This window comes from Pavona decussata, unplaced genomic scaffold (genome assembly GCF_977016875.1).
Source record: "Pavona decussata unplaced genomic scaffold, jaPavDecu1.1 SCAFFOLD_28, whole genome shotgun sequence".
NCBI lineage: Eukaryota > Metazoa > Cnidaria > Anthozoa > Scleractinia > Agariciidae > Pavona > Pavona decussata.
In genome coordinates, this window is record NW_028145451.1 from 662,287 (window position 1) to 685,637 (window position 23,351).

Below are 23,351 nucleotides of genomic sequence, written 5' to 3' on the forward strand. Positions count from 1 at the left end.
CGGCGTAAATTATGGAGTTTCGGCGATTCCTCTCAGAATTATTAAGCTCATTCTAAGCTGACGAAATCAAAGCTGACTCGGTTAACTAAATGTTTTCAACGTTAAGTTCAAGGCATATAGTGTTTAGCCTGGTTCACACGAGCGACATAACGACAAAGAAAAGATTAGTTTTATCCTTACTGTTGTTATCAGACTATGTTCCAGTTTCAAGTTCCTCTCATTTTGTTACTGATCGTGGTGGTGACATTAAAGGAAAACAGAAGTGCCTTTATTCCCTACTCATTTAAAATAACATATTGCATGATCAATAGGTAGGAGATCCAGCAAGCTCTACTGAGCTTTTTGGAAGAATTTTTCAGAAGCGATGTTTTATGAAAATTATTTGACATCGGATTTCCGTACAAACACTGTTATTTCAAGACGTGTTTGCCTTCTCGTCAAAATGTTGTCGAAAACCGTGATAAGGCCTATTAAAACTATTGTTTTCTGACGTTATCTGTTGCCACCGTCTTCGTCGTTGTTGCTTCAAAAAGGTCAGGCCCTGATCGTAGGCGGGTCTACAATTGGCTGCTGAATGCTCAGTTAAAATGCAGGCCATGGCCATTTCTCAGCTATCAGCTAAAATTTTAGCCTTTTTTCCCAGCTATCAGCGGTTAATTATGACAGATGCCAGTTACTGCACCTTTCAATAACATGCAGACTCTGAAGTTCAAGATAAGATTCGACCAACCCGGCGTTACGCTCTTCACTACCGTCAATTACAGGAAAACAAAAACATTTGGCTCATTGGGGTCTAAATGTCATGTTCCTGCGCTGTGATCGGCGGATTTCGATCCCACCATTTTTCACAGCAGTAAAACACGCAAATCGGTAGTTGGGGCTGAACTTCAGAGTCCATATCTTTTTGAAAGGCGTAGTAACTTTCACTTTATGTACGTCTTTTGGAGGTTTTGTATCATATTAACGGTTTCCCTCTCATTAATCGAACAGTGTCGAGCATCATCCGAAGATTCCCGAAGTACTTTCGAGTGATTCCAATGTTTACGAACACTGCTTGTCATCTTCTACAGACGTCACGACTTCTAGAATCAACTTGTGAGAAGTTCCGAGCCATCTTCAATAGTTTTTGCGAAGTTATTTGCAAGTAAAATTCACACTACACTCAGGCAAAGTTTAGCCATCTCAGCCAACAGTTTTCTTATTAAACGTTAATTTCTTAGCTATCAGTTTAATTAAAGGCTGTCATTACTCAACTGACAGTAAATATTTTGACCAATCCTCAGCTGTCTGTTGCATAACATTTAAACGGACAACTCGTAGCAATACTGAGGAATGCTGCTCAATGGCTAATTCAGAATTCTATTTTGAACAACGAGCTGTAAGATTTGCTTGTCGAATGTGTTTCGAGCATATATATTCCAACAACATTCAATTTCGGTTTTGAGTTTTTTTTTAATACCCTCTGATCGAGACTTTTAAACTTTACGTACCCTCAGCTGTCACCCAGTTTCCGGCAATCATGATGGCCTGATGTTCCAGTTTGAGCAACTTTGTTGATTGCGATGGCAGCGCTGACTTCAGCGTTTGTCTGATACGAGATGGTTATATAGCCAACTCGGCTTGGCCATCTATCATCTCGCCGATCCAAAGCGCACTAGTGGAGTAATTGTCAAATTAACCATCAATAGGAGTCGTGCCCTTACGAACTCGACGGTTACACTCTACCTATACCAACTTTTCAAGAAGCGCGGCTAATGCACTGGCGTTGAAATTCAAGTTCAGGACTTGGTAAGACACTCAGCTTGATTTCCGGCCTTCACGAACACGAATCGGAGGAGCAACACGTGATTTTATGTTCACTTAATTGTAGGCGTCGTCAAGATGCGTGGTAAATGCACAGATGTCCATTTTCAGAGAAGATCAGAATCTAGAAAGCACGATCTGCCACTCCCGAAGGCGTTCTCTCCATGCCGAAAGATCGTCGGGATGCGACTTCGTGCGCTGATCAGGGAAGATGAGAAACTTCGTGCAACCAGGTAAAGAAAAGTTTATTTTTCTTTAATGCGACAAAATAAGTCCTTATGCGCAATACAGTGCAGCTAACATTTTAACAGTTAATTTCGTGATTTGGGCTTGTGGTGTATTGTTTGGCACCATTTCAATTGTCAAACCTACATAACAGTAAATTATGGTCTTATCAGAGAGATTCATTGAACCTGGGCGCTTCCCACTCGACCGAAAATTCCGGGTGAGGAATCTAATGGAACGGAAATTAATTTTTCGGGAAAAAAAGAAAAAGAAATTTTGGGTATACCTCGCAAGATTATACGTTCTATCTACTACTTGGGTCCAGTTCCTCCGCTGTATGTTGGCTGCTTTATTTCGGTTTATTTTGGTCGCATGTTGCCAAATTGGAATTATGCTAATAACAATAATTCCACAGGCGTTTGCCACTAGCATGAAAAGTGCGTAGCCCTGAGTTATTACGAGATTTGGGGGGAAGTAACACTAGGTTATTTGCTAATCTGGTATTAAAACCATGTGCGTCCCTAGCGCACTGTATAGATTCCTTAAAATATTCAGGGCAATTACCGTTTACAATTTTGTGCATCATGCAAAGTCTTTTAACCCGTATAAGCAGCCGATTACACTCGTTCTTTTAGTGTTGTTTGGGTTCTCGCTACCTCATTTAAATGTTTGTCATATTTTAGCCAGCTTATCATAAAGCGAACTACATACACAGCAAAAACATCTCAGAAATTCTCATTTTCACTGATGATTTCAGAACTAGAAAGACCAAAATTTTCGTAAATGATGAGATGGATTCGCCAAGGGTAAATAGAATATCCGGTGTGAAAACAGATTAGGGTCACACAGTGGAATTCTCGCCAAGAAATAAGGCAACGTTTCGCTTGAAATCCTTAGCCTGAAATTAAATGTAAAATTTCAAATCTATCACTGAAATAACAAAACACTCTACCAAGAGATTTTTAAACGTATTTATTCACGTATTAGAAGACTGCTTACAGTTTTGGTTGTATCGACTAGAGCTGTAGTTATGTTAGGAACACCAGAACACTTTGATTTGTTGGGCAGTAGTCACACCTATATGTGTTATTTACAGTCAAGGAATCAAGAGGAAACCCGATATGAAGATTTAATATTTTTGCGATCGGTACGAGAAGTTGACCGAGCGGCTTGTTCATTAGCCTCCAACGCAGACGTCCTTAGGGGTTATTGCGCTTTCGGCGCCATAAGAAGTCCAGTTGTGGCAAATCTAAGACGCTGATTGTCTCGTGCATGAGGATCTAGTATAAAACGTTTCTACAACAGTAAACATCAATCTGTTTTCACTTTCCCAACCTAACGCTAACATTAACCAGATTAACTTAAGACAGATTGAATACATATCGGCAGACAGGCTTCGAACCACGGCCTGTTTCATACAACCTTTAGCGCTATCTATTTCAATCGACTTCGCCGGACATGTTGGGAACACAGCACCGTTCCCCATCGCTCGTGAAGCCCTTCTTCTGAAGCACCAAGGCCCTGAGTATCGATTGGTTGAAAATTTTCGTTTTCTCTATTACCGAGCATTTGCCGAAACACTGATACGCGTTGAAGTACCTGGGAGAGACGATCCTCGCAGAGCTAGTCAGATCCGTGGAGGTGATAATCATGTCTTCCTTTCTGCAGACCTTTAGAGTGGATCCCATATTTCGTCTCGAGCCAGTAAAGGGAAGAGTTGTTCATGATCGGCTTCAGTATACACAAGAAGTCAGCCCCTTGGAACTTGCAAGAGTCTTGCGTTTGCAAATTCGTTCCTGCCTCGAGCTCTCTCTTTAACGAACGACACGTTCTTGGTGCGCTCAGGAAGAAAGAGAAACGTCGGGAAGAAACTTAATACCCGTTCTAGTTTGGTAGATCGATCGACACCATCAGTTCGTTGGCTGTCAACTCAAATGTGGAAAGAAATAGTTCGGCTTTGTCGGTGCACTGTTTTTTGATGATAACAGGACCATCTAACCACCGAAGGCAGCAGATACTGAATACTCGCGCCTGTGTCTTAAATGATCGATGCCCTGTGAAATTCAAATGGACTTTTGTAGTGATTTATGTTTCCTACCAGGACTTTAAGTTCCTTCGATTTTGCAAAAGTGCCTCTTGGTTTTTACACGTATTTAAACGGTATCTGCAAAGAAGGCTTAGGGTGTGACAATGTACGCTACATTGGGCCCGTCTGCCACAAGGACGACAGCGCCACTTCTCTAGCAAACCATTGTAGTCGTGAAATGCTTCGGCTCAGGAAACGAATCTTGGTGTCAGCATAGATCGCTGTTATGCGACACTCCGAAAGGATAATGCTAAATATTGTGCGATAAAGACGGGAATAATACGATTTTAAACGGGTTGACCGGCTATTGTTTTGAGGTTCACGTTATAGGCTTCAGACGTCTATAATCACTGCAACTGGAAATCCATCGATGGTTTCGTCGAAGTCTTATCCCAAGACGTGAGAAAAGTATTGTATTTACTTCAATTTTTGGCTATTTTCGGCCTAAAATGAATGTTTGTCGCTGTGCTGAAGACACTGTGGGATGAAATCATCCCGAGACGAACACATTTCACCCCGCGGGCTTCTAAACACCAACAAGTAATTAACCACTCAGAAAGCGAGATGAAACTGTTATATCGATATGAAACTCTTCCCGGGACGAGACTAACCATGTTATAATTATATTTTGTGTACTTAGAGTTGTAATTATGTTAGGTACCTCGGTACATTTGATTTGATGGGATAGTTGCGAGCCGTATATGTCAGTAGTCGGTAAATCAAACCGGAGAGGAAGCTCCGGCGGCTGATATACACTATGTAGAACATTTTCTGTGATCGTTGGAGTGGTTTTAACGAAGTTGTCCATTTGATATGAGTCTTTCGAGACTTTTGAAAAAAACTTTAGCCCTTCGATTTTGAATTATATTTTTGTTTCTAACTTTTAAATTAAAATTACTTTATTACGTTCTAAAGACATTTTTTCCGTGACCAAATTAGTGATTTCGGTTGAACTTCTGAGGCACATGGATTATCGTGAAACAGAGCTTTCAAACACGAACCGGCCCTTGCTTAGTTCAATGCAGATCGGACAGTATACTTGGCTTGAGGTCCCCTGATCCTATATTCCTTTATTTGGATATTTGAGGCGATAACCTCAAGATAGACTAGAATCACAAGACAAGGCATTGTACTGAGACGAGCTTCAATTTAGGAATTACTATGATAAAGAAAGCCTTTTTAGACCCTGGTAAACCTCTCGGTGTTTCGGTTTTCTCTTGCAAGGGGACCAAGTGAACATCAATCTGTTAACAATTTCGTAGCCTAATGTTTCTATTAAGACACATCAGTTTATTTCGGGACACAGGTAGGCTTTAAATCACGGATTTGTTTTCAGGTTTGCTGTATCAGTTCAGTTTGGCATTTTTGGTATTTGAGAATTAACTTATAGGCTAGGTCAGTTGTAAAGTGGCAGCATGAAATATAGTATTTCTAACTTCGTGGCAATTCCTTTATTTAACTTACTCTTAACCGCTAATACAAACCAAATTAAGACAAAACTAAAACGTGCAGCCAAAGGCCTTAGTAGTAATTTCGGTGTCAGTCAGTAAAAGTGCTATTTTATGTCATCTGTTGAGCAATCTAAAACTTAATGCGTTACGTTTGTAGTTTTCTCATCGTTTATAGCATTGCTCTAAAGCTATCAAGTTAAACATTTGGGTCAAATTGATTATATCATTCGAATGTTTCTTTTTATTTTAAATCATTCGATATTTTGGCAGGTAACGATTCGTTAGCGTCCTCCCTTTAATTATTGTAGTTATCTCATATCAAACGGTATTCTCTCTACCGTATATTCTACGTACTGATAAACAATTTCGTAATATTGTTCGCAGACACTGTTCTCGTTAAGTTGATATGTCAGAGTACATTACGCTTCCTATCTTTAAAGTACAAAATCTCAAGCTCTACTTTATTTGCCACGCGCGGAATCAAAGTTAGTGGTCAGCCAGAGCATCCGCATTTTTCCACGATCATATTCCCAACAGTGCGCATCACAAAGCCGCCGTTGTCAGTGCTAAAAATGAGGACAAACGACTTCAACTTAGTGGGAACACAGCACGGCTCGCCATCGCTGCCCTGAGTATCGAGAGGTTGATCGTTTTCTCTGTTACCGAGCATTTGCCGGAACACTGATACGCGTTGAAGTGGCTGGGATAGACGATCTCCGCAGAGCTAGTCAGATCCATGGAGGTGATATTCATGTCTTCCTTTCTGCAGGGTTTGATGCCATCTGGCATCTTTGGAGGTGTTAGATCGCGTCTTCGTCTGTCATCAGTGGATCCCCTTATTCCGTCCCGAGCCAGTAGAGGGAAGGGTTATGTTCGTGATCGGCTTCAGCGTACATAACAAGCCAGATCCTTGGAACTTGCAAAGGTCTCAGGTCGAAATCAGTTTCATTCCTGCCCCTCTTTTTGACGAGCGCCTTGAACCTGAAAGAGGTGCCTTCTCTAGCGAGCAATTGATTTATCATCTTGGTGACAGGAAGAGACAACCAACCAGACTGACTGGAAGGGAGATGTTGGGAAGGAACTTTAATACCCGTTCGCGTTTCGTAGAACGACACCATCATGTCATTGGCTGTCAACCCAAGTGTGGAAAGGAACAGTTCGGCCTTGGCCACAGTTTGTGATGGCGTTCTAATCTCCAAAGTCAGGTTATTTGCTAATCTGGTGTTAAAACCATGTGTGTCCCTAGCGTACCGTAGATATTTCTTAAAATATTCAGGGCAGTAACCGTTTACAATTTTATGCGTCATGCAAAGTTTTTTAACCCGTATAAGCAGCCGATTACACTCGTTCTTTTAGTGTTGTTTGGGTTCTCGCTACCTCATTTATGTTTGTCATATGTTAGCCAGCTTGTCATAAAGCGAACTACATACACAGCGAAAACCGACATCTCAGAAATTCTCATTTTCAGTCATGACTTCCGAACTAGAAAGACCAAAATTTTCGTGAACGAAGAGATGGATTCGCCAGAGTGAATAGAATATCCGATGTGAAAATAGATTAGGGTCACACAGTGTAACTCTCGCCAAGAAAGAAGACAGCGTTTCGCTTGAAATCCTTAGTCACTGAAATATCAAAACACCCTACCCAGAGATCTTAAAACATATTTATTCACGTATTAGAAGACTGCTTACAGTTTTGGTCGTATCGACTAGAGCTGTAGTTATGTTAGGTACACCAGAACACTTTGATTTGTTGGGCAGTAGTCACACCTATATGTGTTATTTACAGTCAAGGAATCAAGAGGAAACCTGATATGAAGATTTTATACTTTTGCGATCGGTACGGGAAGTTGACCCGGAGCGGCTTGTTCATTAGCATCCACGCAGACGTCCTTAGGGGTTATTACGCATTCGGCGCCATAAGAAGTCCATTTGTGGCAAGTCTAAGACGCTGCTTGTCTCGTGCATGAGGATCTAGTATAAAACGTCTCTACAACAGTAAACATCAATCTGTTTTTACTTTTCCAGCTAAATGCTAACATTAACCAGATTAACTTTAGACAGATTGAATACATATTGGCAGACAGGCTTCGAACCACGGCCTGTTTGATTCAGCCTTTACTGAGCGCTATCTATATTAATTTGATATTTGGGCAATTTTATATATTGAAGCATGAAACGCCTGTGTTGTAGAGCGGCTGAATGAAACATATAGAGCATTTTTAACCGCCAAATATACTTATAACATCTAAACACTCATGGCAATTCCTTTATTACTCTAAAGTCCTAATAAATACAAAATTAAATAAAGAAAATTCTGACGCATCTAAAAGCTTTGACAGCAGCTTCACTGTCAGTAGAAGAAATATTTTAGGTCATCTGTTTCAAAATCTATAAAGCTTCACGCGTCACAATCATATTTTTCCCTTTTTTAGCATTACCCTAATTTGATCGTTTAATTCTCGATCAGTTTGTAAAGGTAAATGATTCGGTTATGTTCTTGTCTGAATTTGAGTAATTTATTGTAGTTATCTCGTGCAAAAGTGTTGTGTCTACAGAATGCACGCATAAACAATTTGAAAATACTGTTTGAAACTGTTCTCGCCAAGTTGATATGGCGGACACATTATCGTGCCCATCTTTTAAAGCAGAATACGGTATCTCATGCTCAAAATTTACGTTCAGTTTATGCTGAAAATCATAGCTGAGACTGGTCAGAAGCATCCGGCGTACTCTTCCACGATCATACAAAAATAGACCCAACACTACGCATCACAAAACCGCCAGTGCTGAAAATGAGGAGAATCTACTTCGCCGGACTTGGTGGACACACAGCACTTGGACTTGGTGGGAACACAGCACAGCTCGCCATCACTCATGATACCTCTCTTCTGAAGCACCAAGGCCCTGGGTATCGATTGGTTGACAGATTTCGTTTTCTCTGTTACCGAGCATTTGCCGAAACACTGATACGCGTTGAAGTATCTGGGAGACGATCCTCGCAGAGCTAGTCAGATCCGTGGAGGTGATAATCATGTCTTCCTTTCTGCAGACCTTTAGAGTGGATCCCATATTTCGTCTCGAGCCAGTAAAGGGAAGAGTTGTTCATGATCGGCTTCAGTATACACAAGAAGTCAGCCCCTTGGAACTTGCAAGAGTCTTGCGTTTGCAAATTCGTTCCTGCCTCGAGCTCTCTCTTTAACGAACGACACGTTCTTGGTGCGCTCAGGAAGAAAGAGAAACGTCGGGAAGAAACTTAATACCCGTTCTAGTTTGGTAGATCGATCGACACCATCAGTTCGTTGGCTGTCAACTCAAATGTGGAAAGAAATAGTTCGGCTTTGTCGGTGCACTGTTTTTTGATGATAACAGGACCATCTAACCACCGAAGGCAGCAGATACTGAATACTCGCGCCTGTGTCTTAAATGATCGATGCCCTGTGAAATTCAAATGGACTTTTGTAGTGATTTATGTTTCCTACCAGGACTTTAAGTTCCTTCGATTTTGCAAAAGTGCCTCTTGGTTTTTACACGTATTTAAACGGTATCTGCAAAGAAGGCTTAGGGTGTGACAATGTACGCTACATTGGGCCCGTCTGCCACAAGGACGACAGCGCCACTTCTCTAGCAAACCATTGTAGTCGTGAAATGCTTCGGCTCAGGAAACGAATCTTGGTGTCAGCATAGATCGCTGTTATGCGACACTCCGAAAGGATAATGCTTAATATTGTGCGATAAAGACGGGAATAATACGATTTTAAACAGGTTGACCGGCTATTGTTTTGAGGTTCACGTTATAGGCTTCAGACGTCTATAATCACTGCAACTGGAAATCCATCGATGGTTTCGTCGAAGTCTTATCCCAAGACGTGAGAAAAGTATTGTATTTACTTCAATTTTTGGCTATTTTCGGCCTAAAATGAATGTTTGTCGCTGTGCTGAAGACACTGTGGGATGAAATCATCCCGAGACGAACACATTTCACCCCGCGGGCTTCTAAACACCAACAAGTAATTAACCACTCAGAAAGCGAGATGAAACTGTTATATCGATATGAAACTCTTCCCGGGACGAGACTAACCATGTTATAATTATATTTTGTGTACTTAGAGCTGTAATTATGTTAGGTATCTCGGTACATTTGATTTGATGGGATAGTTGCGAGCCGTATATGTCAGTAGTCGGTAAATCAAACCGGAGGGGAAGCTCCGGCGGCTGATATACACTATGTAGAACATTTTCTGTGATCGTTGGAGTGGTTTTAACGACGTTGTCCATTTGACATGAGTCTTTCGAGACTTTTGAAAAAGACTTTAGCCTTTCGATTTTAAATTCTATTTTTTTCTAACGTTTAAACTAAAATTACTTTATTACTTTCTAAAGACATTTTTTCCAGACCAAATTGAACTTCTTAGGCATAGATTATCGTGAAACGGGCTTTCAAATACGAACCGGCCCTTGCTTAGTTCAATGCGGATCGGACAGTATACTTGGCTCGAGGTTTCCTGAACTATATTCCTTTATTTGGATATTTGAGGTGATAGCCTCAAGATAGACTAGAATCACAAGAAAAGGCATTGTACTGAGACGAGCTTCAATTTAGGAATTACTATGATAAAGAAAGCCTTTTTAGACCCTGGTAAACATCTCGTTGTTTCGGTTTTCTCTCGCAAGGGGACCAAGGGAACATCAATCTGTTAACAATTTCGTAGCCTAATGCCTCTATTAAGACACATTTATTTTAGGACGCAGGTAGGCTTTGAATCACGGATTTGTTTCCAGGTTTGCAGTATCAGTTCAGTTTGGCATTTTTGGTATTTGAGAATCAACTTATAGGCTAGGTCAGTTGTAAAGTGGCAGCATGAAATATAGTATTGACGCATTAAATGTTCACCGATCTGAATCTTTGTGGCAATTCCTTTATTTAACTTACTCTTAACCGCTAATACAAAACAAATTAAGAAAAAACTAAAACGTGCAGCCAAAGGCCTCAGTAGTAATTTCGGTGTCAGTCAGTAAAAGTGCTATTTTATGTCATCTGTTGAGCAATCTAAAACTTAATGCATTTGTAGTTTTCTCATCGTTTATAGCATTGCCCTAAAGCTATCAAGTTAAACATTTGGGTCAAATTGATTATATCATTCGAATACTTCTCTTTATTTTAAATCATTCGATATTTTGGCAGGTAACGATTCGTTAGCGTCCTCCCTTTAATTATTGTAGTTATCTCATATCAAACGGTATTCTCTCTACAATATATTCTACTGATAAACAATTTCCTAATATTGTCCTCAGAAACCGTTCTCGGGAAGCTGATATGTCAGCGTACATTACGCTTCCTATCTTTAAAGCACAAAATCTCAAGCTCTACTTTATTTGCCACGAATCAAAGTAAGCGGTCAGCCAGAGCATCCGCATTTTTCCACGATCATATCCCCAACAGTGCGCATCACAAAGCCGCCTTTGTCAGTGCTGAAAATGAGGACAATCGACTTCAACTTAGTGGGAACACAGCACGGTTCGCCATCGCTCGTGATGCCCCTCTTCTGAAGCACCAATGCCCTGAGTATTGAGTGGTTGATCGTTTTCTCTGTTACCGAGCATTTGCCGGAACACTGATACGCGTTGAAGTGGCTGGGATAGACGATCTTTGCAAAGCTAGTCAGATCCATGGTGGTGATATTCATGTCTTCCTTTCTGCAGGTTTTGGTGCCATTTGGCATCTTTGGAGGTGTTAGATCGCGTCTTCGTCTGTCATCAGTGGATCCCCTTATTCCGTCCCGACCCAGTAGAAGGAAAGGTTGTTCGTGCTCGGCTTCAGCGTACACAACAAGCCAGATCCTTGGAACTTGCAAGGGTCTCAGGTCGAAATCGGCTTCATTCCTGCCCCTCGTTTTGACGAGCGCCTTGAACCTGAAAGAGGTGCCTTCTCTAGCGAGCAATTGGTTTATCATCTTGGTGACAGGAAGAGACAACCAACCAGACTGACTGGAAGAGAGATGCTGGGAAGGAACTTTAATACCCGTTCGCGTTTCGTAGATCGACACCATCATGTCATTGGCTGTCAACCCAAGTGTGGAAAGGAACAGTTCGGCCTTGGCCACAGTTTGTGATGGCGTTCTAACCTCCGAAGTCAGAAAATAATACTCGCCTGTGTCTTGATTCCCTGTGAAAGTACAGAAGATGTTTTGTGATGCTATTATGCGCTACTTCTTGGAATTGCGCATCACCTGGTGTTTATACTGCAAAAATGGCACAAAATAATGATTTTAAGGAACTTGTTTAACTTACATTCTGCCTGCGAAGTTAACAGGAAGCGTGCCTCTCCCTGGAACTCAGCATCTGCCAATACGTTGTTGTAGATCGTCAGGAGGAAGGGAGGTACTTCTGGTTTACCCAATTGTGAGTTGATCTTGTTTTCCTTGATGGACGGTTGCTCTCCGTGCGTCATCTGTGATTTCTGGATCACCGATGTTCTCACCAAGAAAAATTGGGAGGCAAAAAGTGAGATCAACATATACAGCATCATCTTGATAGCCACGAAAAGTCAACCAGAGGTTTCGAGTTGATCTTTCGAATGCGCTTAAGAAGAGTAAGTCGAGTTCATTTGATACACACCCTCGTTTGCACCTAGACCATTCATACACACCCTCCTTTGCACCTAGACCAATGGGAAGGATTCCAGAAGTAATTTATGAACACATCAACAGTGTGACAGCACCTAGTCTTATCTCACTGTTTATTTGCACTGTTTATTTCCAAACCGTGAAGAACGTTGAAGTAAACCATTTATCAACGTGAGAATTGATAACAAAAAGTCCGTGTGTTGAGAAGGATCTCGCAGCAGTTCTTGACATATATATTTAGTGATGCATGCATGGCACTGTTATCCAAAGACAAGGAGAAGAAGAATTGTCGTGAATTGTAATACCTGTCGTGAATTGTAATAACAGTTGTCGTGAATTCTAATAACGTACCTATCGTGAATTGTAATAACCTGTTGTCGTAATTTGTAATAATCCGAGCTGTCGTGAATTGTAATACCACGTTGTCGTGATTTGTAATAAGTCTTAAGAACAAACAATTATACAATGATGGTAAAATGACAGGCCAAACAAGGCCCCTATTGGTCGAGATAGGAAGAATATGACCTTCAAATTTGCTCTTACGAATACGCCGTCTTTCAAAGATCTCCCGTTTCTGTACGAAAGTAGGGAAGGGTCTTTGTAGATCTCTCTTAGCAGCTCTAGGCTGATTTTCTATCAAGTGCCATTTACTCATCTGAATGGCTTTTAGGTAAAGTACAGAAGGGCGATATTCTGCAACAAACGGCGAAATGTTTTGGCGCGTTTTTTGGTTGTTTTGTTGGGCCGACATTCTTTCGCTGATATTGACCGTCCGAGAGAATTTTATCTTTAAGGTTATCGGGGTAACCTCTGTAGCGTGATCTCTGTTTGAATAGAGTAATGCTTTCTTCAAATGTTGTTTTTGAAGATTTTGTTCTGAGAAGTCTTCAAGGAACTGTTATTTACAACCAAGTGTAAAGTATGTACGTGACTCTCATGCGTTGAGACAACAAGCTTGCAAAGCATTTTAAAAAGAATGAGACTTCCTTGTCCAAATGTATTCATTCACCGCTCAAGATCTCTTTCGTATTTTTAAAATACTTTATTATGAAAAAAGCGTATTTTTGTCGTATTTTAGAAAAGTCACGCAGCTGAAATACGGTCAGTGGAATAATTTTGCCCAACCAAGGGTGCCTGACAAATTATATTGTTCGGGTGTTAAAAGTTGTCTTGCTTCAATTTCAAAGCGTAAACAAATGTTACGAAAATAAGCTGGATTTTGTGTTTCAAATTTTTAAAAAATACACATGGATCAAAATAAAGGTTGGGTTTTTGCATCATTTCTTATATTTTCTTTTGTAATTGTTTGTCTTTAAGACTTATTACAGATCACGACAACGTGGTATTACAATTCACGACAGCTCGGATTATTACAAATTACGACAACAGGTGATTACAATTCACGACAGGTACGTTATTAGAATTCACGACAACTGTTATTACAATTCACGACAGGTATTACAATTCACGACAAGTGTTATTACAATTCATGACAGGTATTACAATTCACGACAGTATTACAATTCACGACAGAACACACTCGCCCTCGTTTTTGACATATTACTTCGTTTCTAGATTACCGACAACTGGGCGTGAAGCCAATTTCCTCCAGGGAGAGTTCACCCTACTATTGTCACAAGGTTGATGGGTCATAACACAACTCTTAGTGACGGCGTGGAATAGTTTCATTATACCAACCGCTCATGCAAGTGAGAACTAGCAAAGTTAGTAATCGCTGGTTTATACTCTTGCGGTTATGGGATTGACAACACGTTTCTGAGATAAATATCTATTACGTTAGGTAAATTTGCTAACGGCGAAGCGAGCAACTGGCAACAGACAAACAAAAACTGGTCACGATGTAAAAAGAAGGCGGGTCCTGTGATATGATTCCCCCCACATTTATCAATGGCCATCAGTAAACATCTATCTTTAAAAAAAACTTGATCCGGTTAGTTAAGAGGCCAAGGTTTGAGAAATAAACATCATTGGCAACAATAAACGGTAATTGGCAACAATGTAAATCAAAACGGAACACTGACAAGGTTGTCTGTAAAACGAGGAACCCACACGGAACCACAAAAAGATTAATAAAAATAAAATTTGAAAATAAAGTAATCTATAAATTAAGTAGTCTAGAGCCAAGACTTGAAAATTCTCCCAAGTTCGTATGTCGTCATGATAACAAAACGTTTTCAAATTAACACGCGTCAATAAGAACCTGAATAATTACAAGTCATTGAGATTCTGTACCTGGAATGCCCAATCCGTCTGCAATAAAACCTCTGTCTTGCAGGACTATTTATGTCAGGAAAAGGTCGACTTGTGCGCTATAACAGAATCATGGATTTCCGGCGATCAAGCAGCTGTAAGAGCGGAGTGTACCCCTCCTGGCTATGGCTTTACCGACCATCCGCGATTAAGGCGATCTGCGGTAATTTACAGATTAACATTATCGCTAGTCAGTGTTACCGCTGGAGAAAGGACGTCGTTTGAGTTCGCGGAGTATCTGACCTGGAACAGATAAATTCAGGCTAGTGGTCGTGTATCGGACGCCTTACTCTAGAGTCCACCCTATCAACGTCTCGACATTTATTGAAGACTTTGCTGACTATACTGGAGTCGATGATTTTAACACCTGAGCCCCTCCTGATAACCGGGGACATAAATATTCACGTAGACGTCCCGAATGATCCCGATGCGCTTAAGTTCCTAGATCTCCTCGACTCTTTTGGGTTAGTTAAGCATGTGAAGACACCCACCCATCGATTTGGCCATACACTTGATCTAATTATTACGCGCGAGGTCAATGCTCTGGTGGAAACTACGCCGATATTGGATTGTTACCTCTCTGACCACTGCACAGTGTTATGCGACTTAACGTTACGCAAACCGATGTTCAGTAAAGAAAATATCGTACAGGAAGATAAAGGCAATCGATATCAATGCTTTCAAAGAAGATCTAAAGCAATCTTCCCTGTGCTGCGAACAGACTTGTTTATAAACTACAACGCCTACAGAATTCAGCGGCGAGACTAATTTATAGAGCTCCTAGATACTGTCACATTACCCCATTATTAACTGAACTTCACTGGCTAAATATTAAACATAGAATTTATTACAAAATAATTTTAATCACATATAAAGCTCTCCATAGCACCGCCCCAAAATATATACGTGACTTAATTACATTGAAGCCGAATTCCAGTTATGGTTTGAGATCTAACGATAACTATACGCTCAAACCACTGGCAGTTAAAACGTTGCCCACCCTCGGAGACCGAGCCTTCGCTACTGCGGCTCCTCGATTGTGGAATGGACTACCTCTGGAACTCAGGAAGGAACACAGTATTAACATTTTTAACCGGAAACTTAAGACTCTCCTTTTTAAAAGAGCATATCTCGATTAGTCCTTTAAAATAACTTTTATACGATTTTTAATTTTTAACAGAATTAGTCAGCGTGATGTTTATGATCTAACATTTATGCTTTTACAGTTTTCATTTTAACACTATATATATTGTTTAATTAATACCATTTGTAAAGCGCATTTGAAAACTTCAGTTGAATTTGCGCTTAAGAAATGATTATTATTATTATTATTATTATTATTATTATTATTATTATTATTATTAAATTGCTTGCATTTTTCGTCGTGTGTAAAAACGGCCGGGCTACACTTGACTTGTCCAAGAGTGCGCCATGAGAATTCGGCCTTTCCCTCAGCTGCCTTGACCGGAGACGAGTTAGTAGCTAAACTAGGAATTATTGTTGACTAACGAAAACATCGTTTCTTCTTATGTAGCTAAGACTGGAAACACCCGCTTCGGAAACAAAATTTTCGTCCCTTAAAGTACGTTGTTTTTTTATGATGATGATGATGATGATGATGGTAATTATTGTCCATTTTCATAGGGCATTTTCTATGGCAGAGCGTTTATGGGTAAAAAATTGCTGCCCTGCAGTTCACAGACAATGAAGATAAAAATCACAGATACCTCTTTAATTATTTAATTTAAAAATTTATTTTACCTCCAAGAAGTAAGATTGGCTTCCCTCAACAGATTCTTAGTCTCGCGCAGCTGATCTGCAATCGCTTTAGTATTTCCGCAACAAAGCTTCCCAGCTTAGCTTGGGCCTAATTATAAAGATGGCCACATAAGCGTATATTAATTGTCCTTAATTACGCACCATTAAAATATCAGGTTAGCTTGATTGAGCTGAGGTCAGTATATCGTTATTATTAAAAGCTTGATCATTGGATAATGCAATTCTAGAGTTTTGATTGGCTTAGCAGCCATGGGATATCAGCTATTATACCATGCCCGAGAAATAGTGACCATTAAATCATCTTCCCGTCTATCTTGCAAAATAAAATCGGTAAGATCTAGCAAATTTCCAGCGGGCGCTCCTGGAATATTTGTTCAATAGAAACGACTTTATTATTTTCAATTTTCTGCCGTGTTTGCAGCTTATCGTTTTTTGCAACTTTGTTTGTGTTATAAACGCGCAACGGAAATAAGGAAAAATTGGGCTTCATACACTTTTAGATTTGGAATAACATATGCTTTGGCAGTTTTGCGGTTTAGTCAATTTATAATCTTCATCTATCTGAAAAACTCCCTAAGAAAATTTGTTACTCACTTAAAGGATCTATGTCACCAGGATTTGTATGTGTGATAGTCAAATCTTGGCTGAAATTAAAACTATTTTAAGAGCCTCTTAAGGACGGCGCCTCCTTTTGGTACTGCGCATACGTTCTGCGTATCTCGGTATGGTCCGAATTGAAAACTCAGATTTCTTTAGGATGGTTCCTACTATTAAATTCAAAGAGTTTTTTTTCGCAGTTAACGACTGTGCGGGAAAAGAAGATCTCAAAGGGCCCTAGTCAACCACACCTTTGTTTTTGTTTATATGCGAGAGTTTGGCTGTTATATTTTATTTGGAGCATGTTGAAATGAACGAAATCACTGTGAGACTACTAAAGATAATGAAACATATTTTCAGGAACACAACTTACAGTAAAGCAATAAGATTTCGCTTCACCATGCAATATCAATAATTTCAATGGCATCGAAAATGGCGGAGGCTGACTAGGGTCCTTTAAAGGGGGATATTGAAATCCGAAAAGAAAATTGGGGTAGCCACGCATGTTTCAGGGATAATTAAGGTTTGAATTCCAATAACACTTGCTAAAATTGGTTTTTCCCGCGTAATCATAGCAACAAGGGAGAAAGGGAGAACGATCCGTAATTGGACCAAAACACAAAGGAAGAACTTGAAGAGAATGTCCAATGTTTTCAAGCTGCAATCTACTTCCATATTGGCCATCTGTTCTTTATAGTTCCAGGAAACTACTGAAGTACTGATTATACAACAAAGCTAACTATTAATTTTGGCTTTTACATTTGGTATGGCCCCGTTCAAGGCCCACCTTCACCCAAGGGGCCTAATGCGCGCGTTTGCTGTTATTTACAAACGCTTCTAAGGTTCAGACTTGCTATCTGATTGGTTCACCAGAATTATTCCCGCCGATGTGAAGATCTTTGCGTAGTCAAAATAAATCAGAACAGATAAATCGGATAGATTGGTTTCTCTTTAGTAAAAATCTTTGTGTAAAAATCTCAGCGGAAGATATTTGATGCGATGCGGCGGAGCACTAGGTATACGAAATGATTATCTTAATTCAATTGCATTCGACAATAGAAATAAGCGAAAGAAACCCTCCTGTCTATTAGTTATCTGTTCTCAACTCAATTAGCATGCATCGGGAGAAAAAAATCAAATCGAATTGGTCCAACTTACTTGCCGAGGTTTGATGTCCATAGAAATTAGGAACATTGCTACAACAGATGCATGTGATGAAGCATCAAATCCTTCTGGGCCTTTGCTTCAGAATACAAGCTACGCAAGAAGTCCCTGAGAAAAAGATCTTCCTTTGGGACATACAACATTGTCAACTCATGACTAATTTCTTGTTATACAACAACCAAGGCGCGCAAAGCCTTTTGGGTGAACGACGTCCTTTAATCGAATATCTAGTAACAGTATTAATTCTGTTCAAAATTTTCTTACATAGGCACAGCAACAGAACAAGAGCTCGCCGGTTTTGAACTCCATACCACAGAGGAGGATGGAACTATTTTCACCTTGTACAGCATGTCATGAGAGAAAACAATTCTATTGAAAGGAGACCTCCACTCTCAAAATTGCATCACATCGTTGCAAATGATACCTTGGATAAATTCTATATTTTTGTAATAAGTGGAAGGAACATTCTAGTGTACAAAAACTTGAATATGATTATCGGCTATTTTCATCTTCGTCATTCTGACGAAGGGTAACCGCGCTGAAATCTTCAGTTCTCATATCTCTTTACGGTAGCTAAATTATCTTATCAACTCTTTTGATAAAACCAACATTCGTTTCCTCTCTTGTTTAAATTACCCAGTATATAACGGCCGGTGCTTGTCATTGGCTCAGAACCCCACAGTGAGTGGCGAGTCATGCTTGACGTTTTAAAGGGAGGGGTCCACATTTCAGCGCATGTGCATAGATCTAAATGCTTTTTTCTCTTTCTTGTCAACTTAATTTATGGCCTTAAAAATCCCACTCACATGTACTTCGGTAATCACATTCTATAATTAGTCCAAGCAAAATGACTGATGACCAAAATTCACAGAAAATGCTAGTGGATTATACTCATATTATCGATATTCAATTTAGCGTTGACCTGTAGGATTTATTCCACGGTTGATGTGTTTACAGTTATTTGTATGTGAAATAAAACAATCATATGAAAAAATTATCACCCGAGTTGCCTATTCCTTTCCGAATGGTTCGTAAACAACGAATTAAATTAAACAGGCTTAGGTCATGGCGAGCAAAGGCGAAAAAGTATTTTGATTCATGGACATGCGCAGAACCGTGAACCCCTCCCTTTAAGCTCAATCTGAACGCAAAAGGGGTATCATTTGATCCTTGCGAATATCCACTTTTTGCATAAATTTCATAAGGCTTTGTGCTCTATTTATAGGGGATGGCCTTTTGATTAAATCTGTTTTAATCGTTGGTTTCGTTCTGACAAGAGACTTAAAATTTACATGTAAAATTATTGGAAAAAGACGTATAATTTTACAATAAACTTTATTTTTTTTCTTTAGAACTGTATGGCTATTTAGCAACAACTAACCTGTGGCATGTTTGGGAATTAGGATAGGCAGACGTAAGCCGTCTGAATCAGTCGTCGCTCCAAAGGCTCTCCATCAGAGGTTGGGGATGGGTACACCCTTATTTAACCTATATAGCTACGTTTCATCCCAAGGGGCATGGTTTTTGAGCTGTTGTCGTCATTAAATGGATGTAGTTCTTAACCATTTTGGTCTGAATTCTGAAAACGGGTATGAATTTTAGAGGTTAGGTCTGTAAAAGGTATTGAAAAATTACATATTTTTGTCTGAGATACGATCAGAGATTGGAGGACCGCGGGCAGCACACTCCTACAAAAGGGTATTGTTTTGCCCTGGCTATAATTCCTGTTATTATTTATATTGTTGTCGATATTTGTGTGATTTGCATGGTATTTCCATGAGGGTTCATGATCAATTTTTAATACTGAACTTGTTCATTTTGTTTCCAATTAAATTACCCGAAGTTTGAAGTTTGTTTGTCGAGAATTATAAAGTAATCTTCTTTAGCTCCTGATTCATAATATCATTTAGGATGTGTATATTTTTGTTGCTATAACTAACAGATCTGTATCATCTGCAAATAATTAACAGATGATAAAATCACATTTAGTTCATAAATTTCATATACGTATATAAGAAAACGTAGGGGTCCTAACACTAATCTCTGTGGGACGCCATATTTAATTGTAAGCTGTGCAATTTGACCGTTTATTAATTTCTCTAAGATTTTACTTAAACATGGAAGAACAATTTCGAATGTGACCATAGTAAATTAGACATTCCTGTGTTTTCTTTTACGGAATGATCGTTCAATGTAGGTAAAGGCAGTTGAGCCGCTTATACACTGAGATTTGACTGTATTTTGTTACACGAATTTAACTTATTTATTTATTTATTTATTTATTCATTTATTTAAAAAAATAAAAAATAAATAAAATAAATCACTTTATTTAAGTGTTAACGTATTTAACACAGAGCACTAATTGGGGACACTTTCCAGATCGAATTGGAATTTAGAAGTGTTGGTTTTTAGGAGAGGGGAAAACCGGAGTACCCGGAGAAAAACCTCTCGGAGCAAAGACGAGAACCAACAACAAACTCAACCCGCATATGACGCCGAGTCTGGGAATCGAATCCGGGCTACATTGGTGGGAGGCGAGTGCTCTCACCGTTACGCCATCCCTGCTCCCTGCTTTATTTATTTATTTGTTTATTTATTTTATTTTAATTTTTTTTTTCACCAAACACAAGTTAAAAAATCTACGAAGAGAAAAGAAAAACAGAAGAGAAAGTGTTGAAAAAGCCTAAAGGCCCGTTTAAACGGTTTCGACATTTAGTTTGCTTCAACATGTGTTCAACAGTTTGTTGAACCAAACGTCGGAGGCGTTTGAACAGGTCGTTCAACATTGTTGAAAGCGTGTTAAATCAAATTTAAATTGGTTTAAACTTTCGTTCAACATCGATTCAACATTTTTTTTGGTCTTTGGCGTTGATACCGTTTGAACACTCCGTTCATCCAACAGTTGCCCAACATCCGTTCAACATTAGAGACCTTTAGATTCTAGTACGAGTACGAGTACGACTACGAGATTTGACTTCGAGTTTTTAGCGAAGTACTACGAACAGATATATCACAGAAGGTTTCATTTCACTCTTTACGATCGACGAACTTGACGCAGTTAGTTTGAATGATGATAGTTAAGCCCTTTCGTGTTTCCAAAAAGACGAGATCACCTACGTTTCGAGGACTCGTTTTCGCCACTACGAGATTCTTACAAAAACTCGTAGTAGAATGACGACAGCTATCTCGTTTTCCCGCCAAAATGACACTGGTTCACGCGCGCGCACTCTGTGTTTATTGGAGAAACTCGTAGTCGTACTCGTAGTCGTACTCGTACTAGAATCTAAAGGTCTCTATTGAACGAATGTTGGTCAAATGTTGAAACCGTTCGGGCCTTTAGAAGAAACCAATGGGCTTCTAGAATGAGGCTTCCTGATCGGATATTGATCGCAGGGGAGCTTTGCCAAAAAATTGCCCTTTGCTGCTTGTAGATCTTTCCCTTCTTCGTCTTCCATCCGCTACTTGGACCCAGTTCTCCTTGACAAAGGAGAAAGTATTGACAAAGTATTGACAAAGTAGTTTCACATCATTCACTTAGTATGAATATTACTTGCTGTCTATTTCATTGAAGCATTTCATTCATTTATTCATTCATTCATTCATTCATTCAGATCGCTGGAAAGGGCAGGAATTTCCCTTCCAATTTACAAGGGAAAAGCCCTGGGAACTAGGTGTGAGGGACCACGTGATCTTAGTGATGTAATTAGAATAAGCTGTGCTCTTTCGCCCGCTTCTACTGTGGGTTCACCGCGGTGTAGCAGTTGAATGCAAGAGACGGAGGTTGGAGTCCTCGCTGATGAACCGTATCTTCACATAGTACGTTATATCTTGCTTTTACACGTTTTCTTGCCCAGAAAGTTACTCAAGCGAAGGCTATAATCATAACATCGGGGGTTATAACTGTTTCATTAAAAGTTTCAAGATCTCACAATAAAACTATTGGTTGATTGCTTTGAACAAAAAATTAACCACGTGCTAAAATAACGCAATTTTATCATTCAATTTTATTATATAGACACGAATGTTTACTGGAAACTACACCACTTGTAAAATTCATTCGAAACCACATCCGGGACCCGAGTGGCGTATTTTCCTTATGCTCACTGGTGACGATATTGATGACACCATTTCCCGCCTTTTTACGGTTGTTTGTGCAAACAGTCAGTAAAAAAATAGCGAGCGATAGATTTGTCTATATAATAAAAAGAAAATTACAAGGTCCAAATGAATTTTATTTTCTCGTGGTTAAAAACAATATTTTACTCACCTCGCTGCGCTCCTCCATAATTAAAATTTTATTTTTACCACTCGAAAATAAAATTCATATCTTCGCACTCCCGTGTAATATCCTCTATGAATGTATATGCATTCGTATTCAAAGCGTACAATTACGTATACTAAAATATAAGAAAAAGTGACTAGGAGACCTAAAGAAACTATAAAGCTTAGATGTGATTAGGCCTCCTCCGGCAAACTAGCCGAGTAAATGACTTGGCGTAAAGATAGAAAACTAAAAAAAACGCCAGCAGATTTAACATTATTCTCTAACGTTAATAATTCTAGTCTTAAGAGATTTCTTAAAAAGAGCAAAAAACTTGAATTGACGATTTCATTGTCAAGGGAATTATAAACTGATTTGGGTCCTTGGAAAAAGACAGAAAAATTTAGCCTTAACGTTTTTTCGACAATAGGGTAGGCAGAAGGTACGGGAGTTTCTAGTGCTGTTGCATGCCTATAGCGGTTCATCCAATGTGGTTCAAGACACAAAAAATGATATAGATTGATATACATTATGAGTCGCAGTACATGCACCCAATAACCACACAGAAACAAGTAATTCACTTTGCTTTTAAAGGTGAAAGGTGACTGAGTTGAAAATCGAACAGAGCACAGATAGTTTGATTGTTACTAGTAAGACGCGACTGAAATGCAGTGTATGCAGTGTATTACATAGAGCGTTTTCATTCACGTGACTACTGGCTATATATATTGGTTTACTGAAACAAAAGAAAGTATTTGCATAAAATAGAGTTCAATTCTCAGAGGTTTAGTTTGGGACACCAACATGGCCGCCATTCCTTTGTTTTGGGACACCAACATGGCCGTTGTGACGTCATGTGAAAACTCTCTATACCGTTTTTGTCATCGCGCAGAATGCCTAGAAATCATTAATTATTCAGTAACCGATGAAGCGGCAAATTCGAATGCGCACGTGCTCTTAAATAGCCTGAATAAGAGAAGAAGGGCCCAAATTAGCCCAGAAGGGTTGAGGAAACTTACTATTCTGATTTGCTGGAGTTGGAACTTTAACTTTCACGCGCGGCGTTTTGAAGGACAAGGTTGTATCTTC

General features: G+C 39.5%; 1 protein-coding gene, 1 long non-coding RNA gene and 1 pseudogene across 3 annotated transcripts; 1 reads left to right on the forward strand and 2 right to left on the reverse strand.

The window, feature by feature from the left end:
• The first annotated feature begins 1,150 nt into the window (after window positions 1-1,150).
• LOC146484963 (uncharacterized) lies at window positions 1,151-20,110 on the forward strand. Of its 2 annotated transcripts, XR_014863467.1 has the most exons (3): window positions 1,151-1,788; window positions 1,871-2,036; window positions 18,270-20,110. It is a non-coding gene; the product is annotated as an uncharacterized LOC146484963 (long non-coding RNA). The 2 variants fall into 2 exon arrangements; XR_014863468.1 differs by having other exon boundaries at window positions 1,151-2,036.
• On the reverse strand, window positions 5,543-7,019 carry LOC146484964 (nodal homolog 3-C-like; annotated as a pseudogene).
• LOC146484965 (bone morphogenetic protein 8A-like) lies at window positions 10,464-12,167 on the reverse strand. Its single transcript, XM_085103732.1, has 2 exons — window positions 11,856-12,167; window positions 10,464-11,730 (listed from the first exon to the last, which is right to left on the reverse strand). Exons 1-2 carry the CDS (start codon window positions 12,091-12,093, stop codon window positions 10,964-10,966), a joined length of 1,005 nt encoding a protein of 334 aa, XP_084959858.1. The 5' UTR covers window positions 12,094-12,167; the 3' UTR covers window positions 10,464-10,963.
• Window positions 20,111-23,351: the final 3,241 nt, after the last annotated feature.

Coding starts and splice junctions, on each gene's coding strand:
- LOC146484965 (XM_085103732.1), bottom strand. CDS start 12,093: ATGATGCTGTATATGTTGATCTCACTTTTTGCCTCCCAATTTTTCTTG. Junction 11,731..11,855: donor GTTAACTTCGCAGGCAGAAT/GTAAGTTAAACA, acceptor GTACTTTCACAG/GGAATCAAGACACAGGCGAG.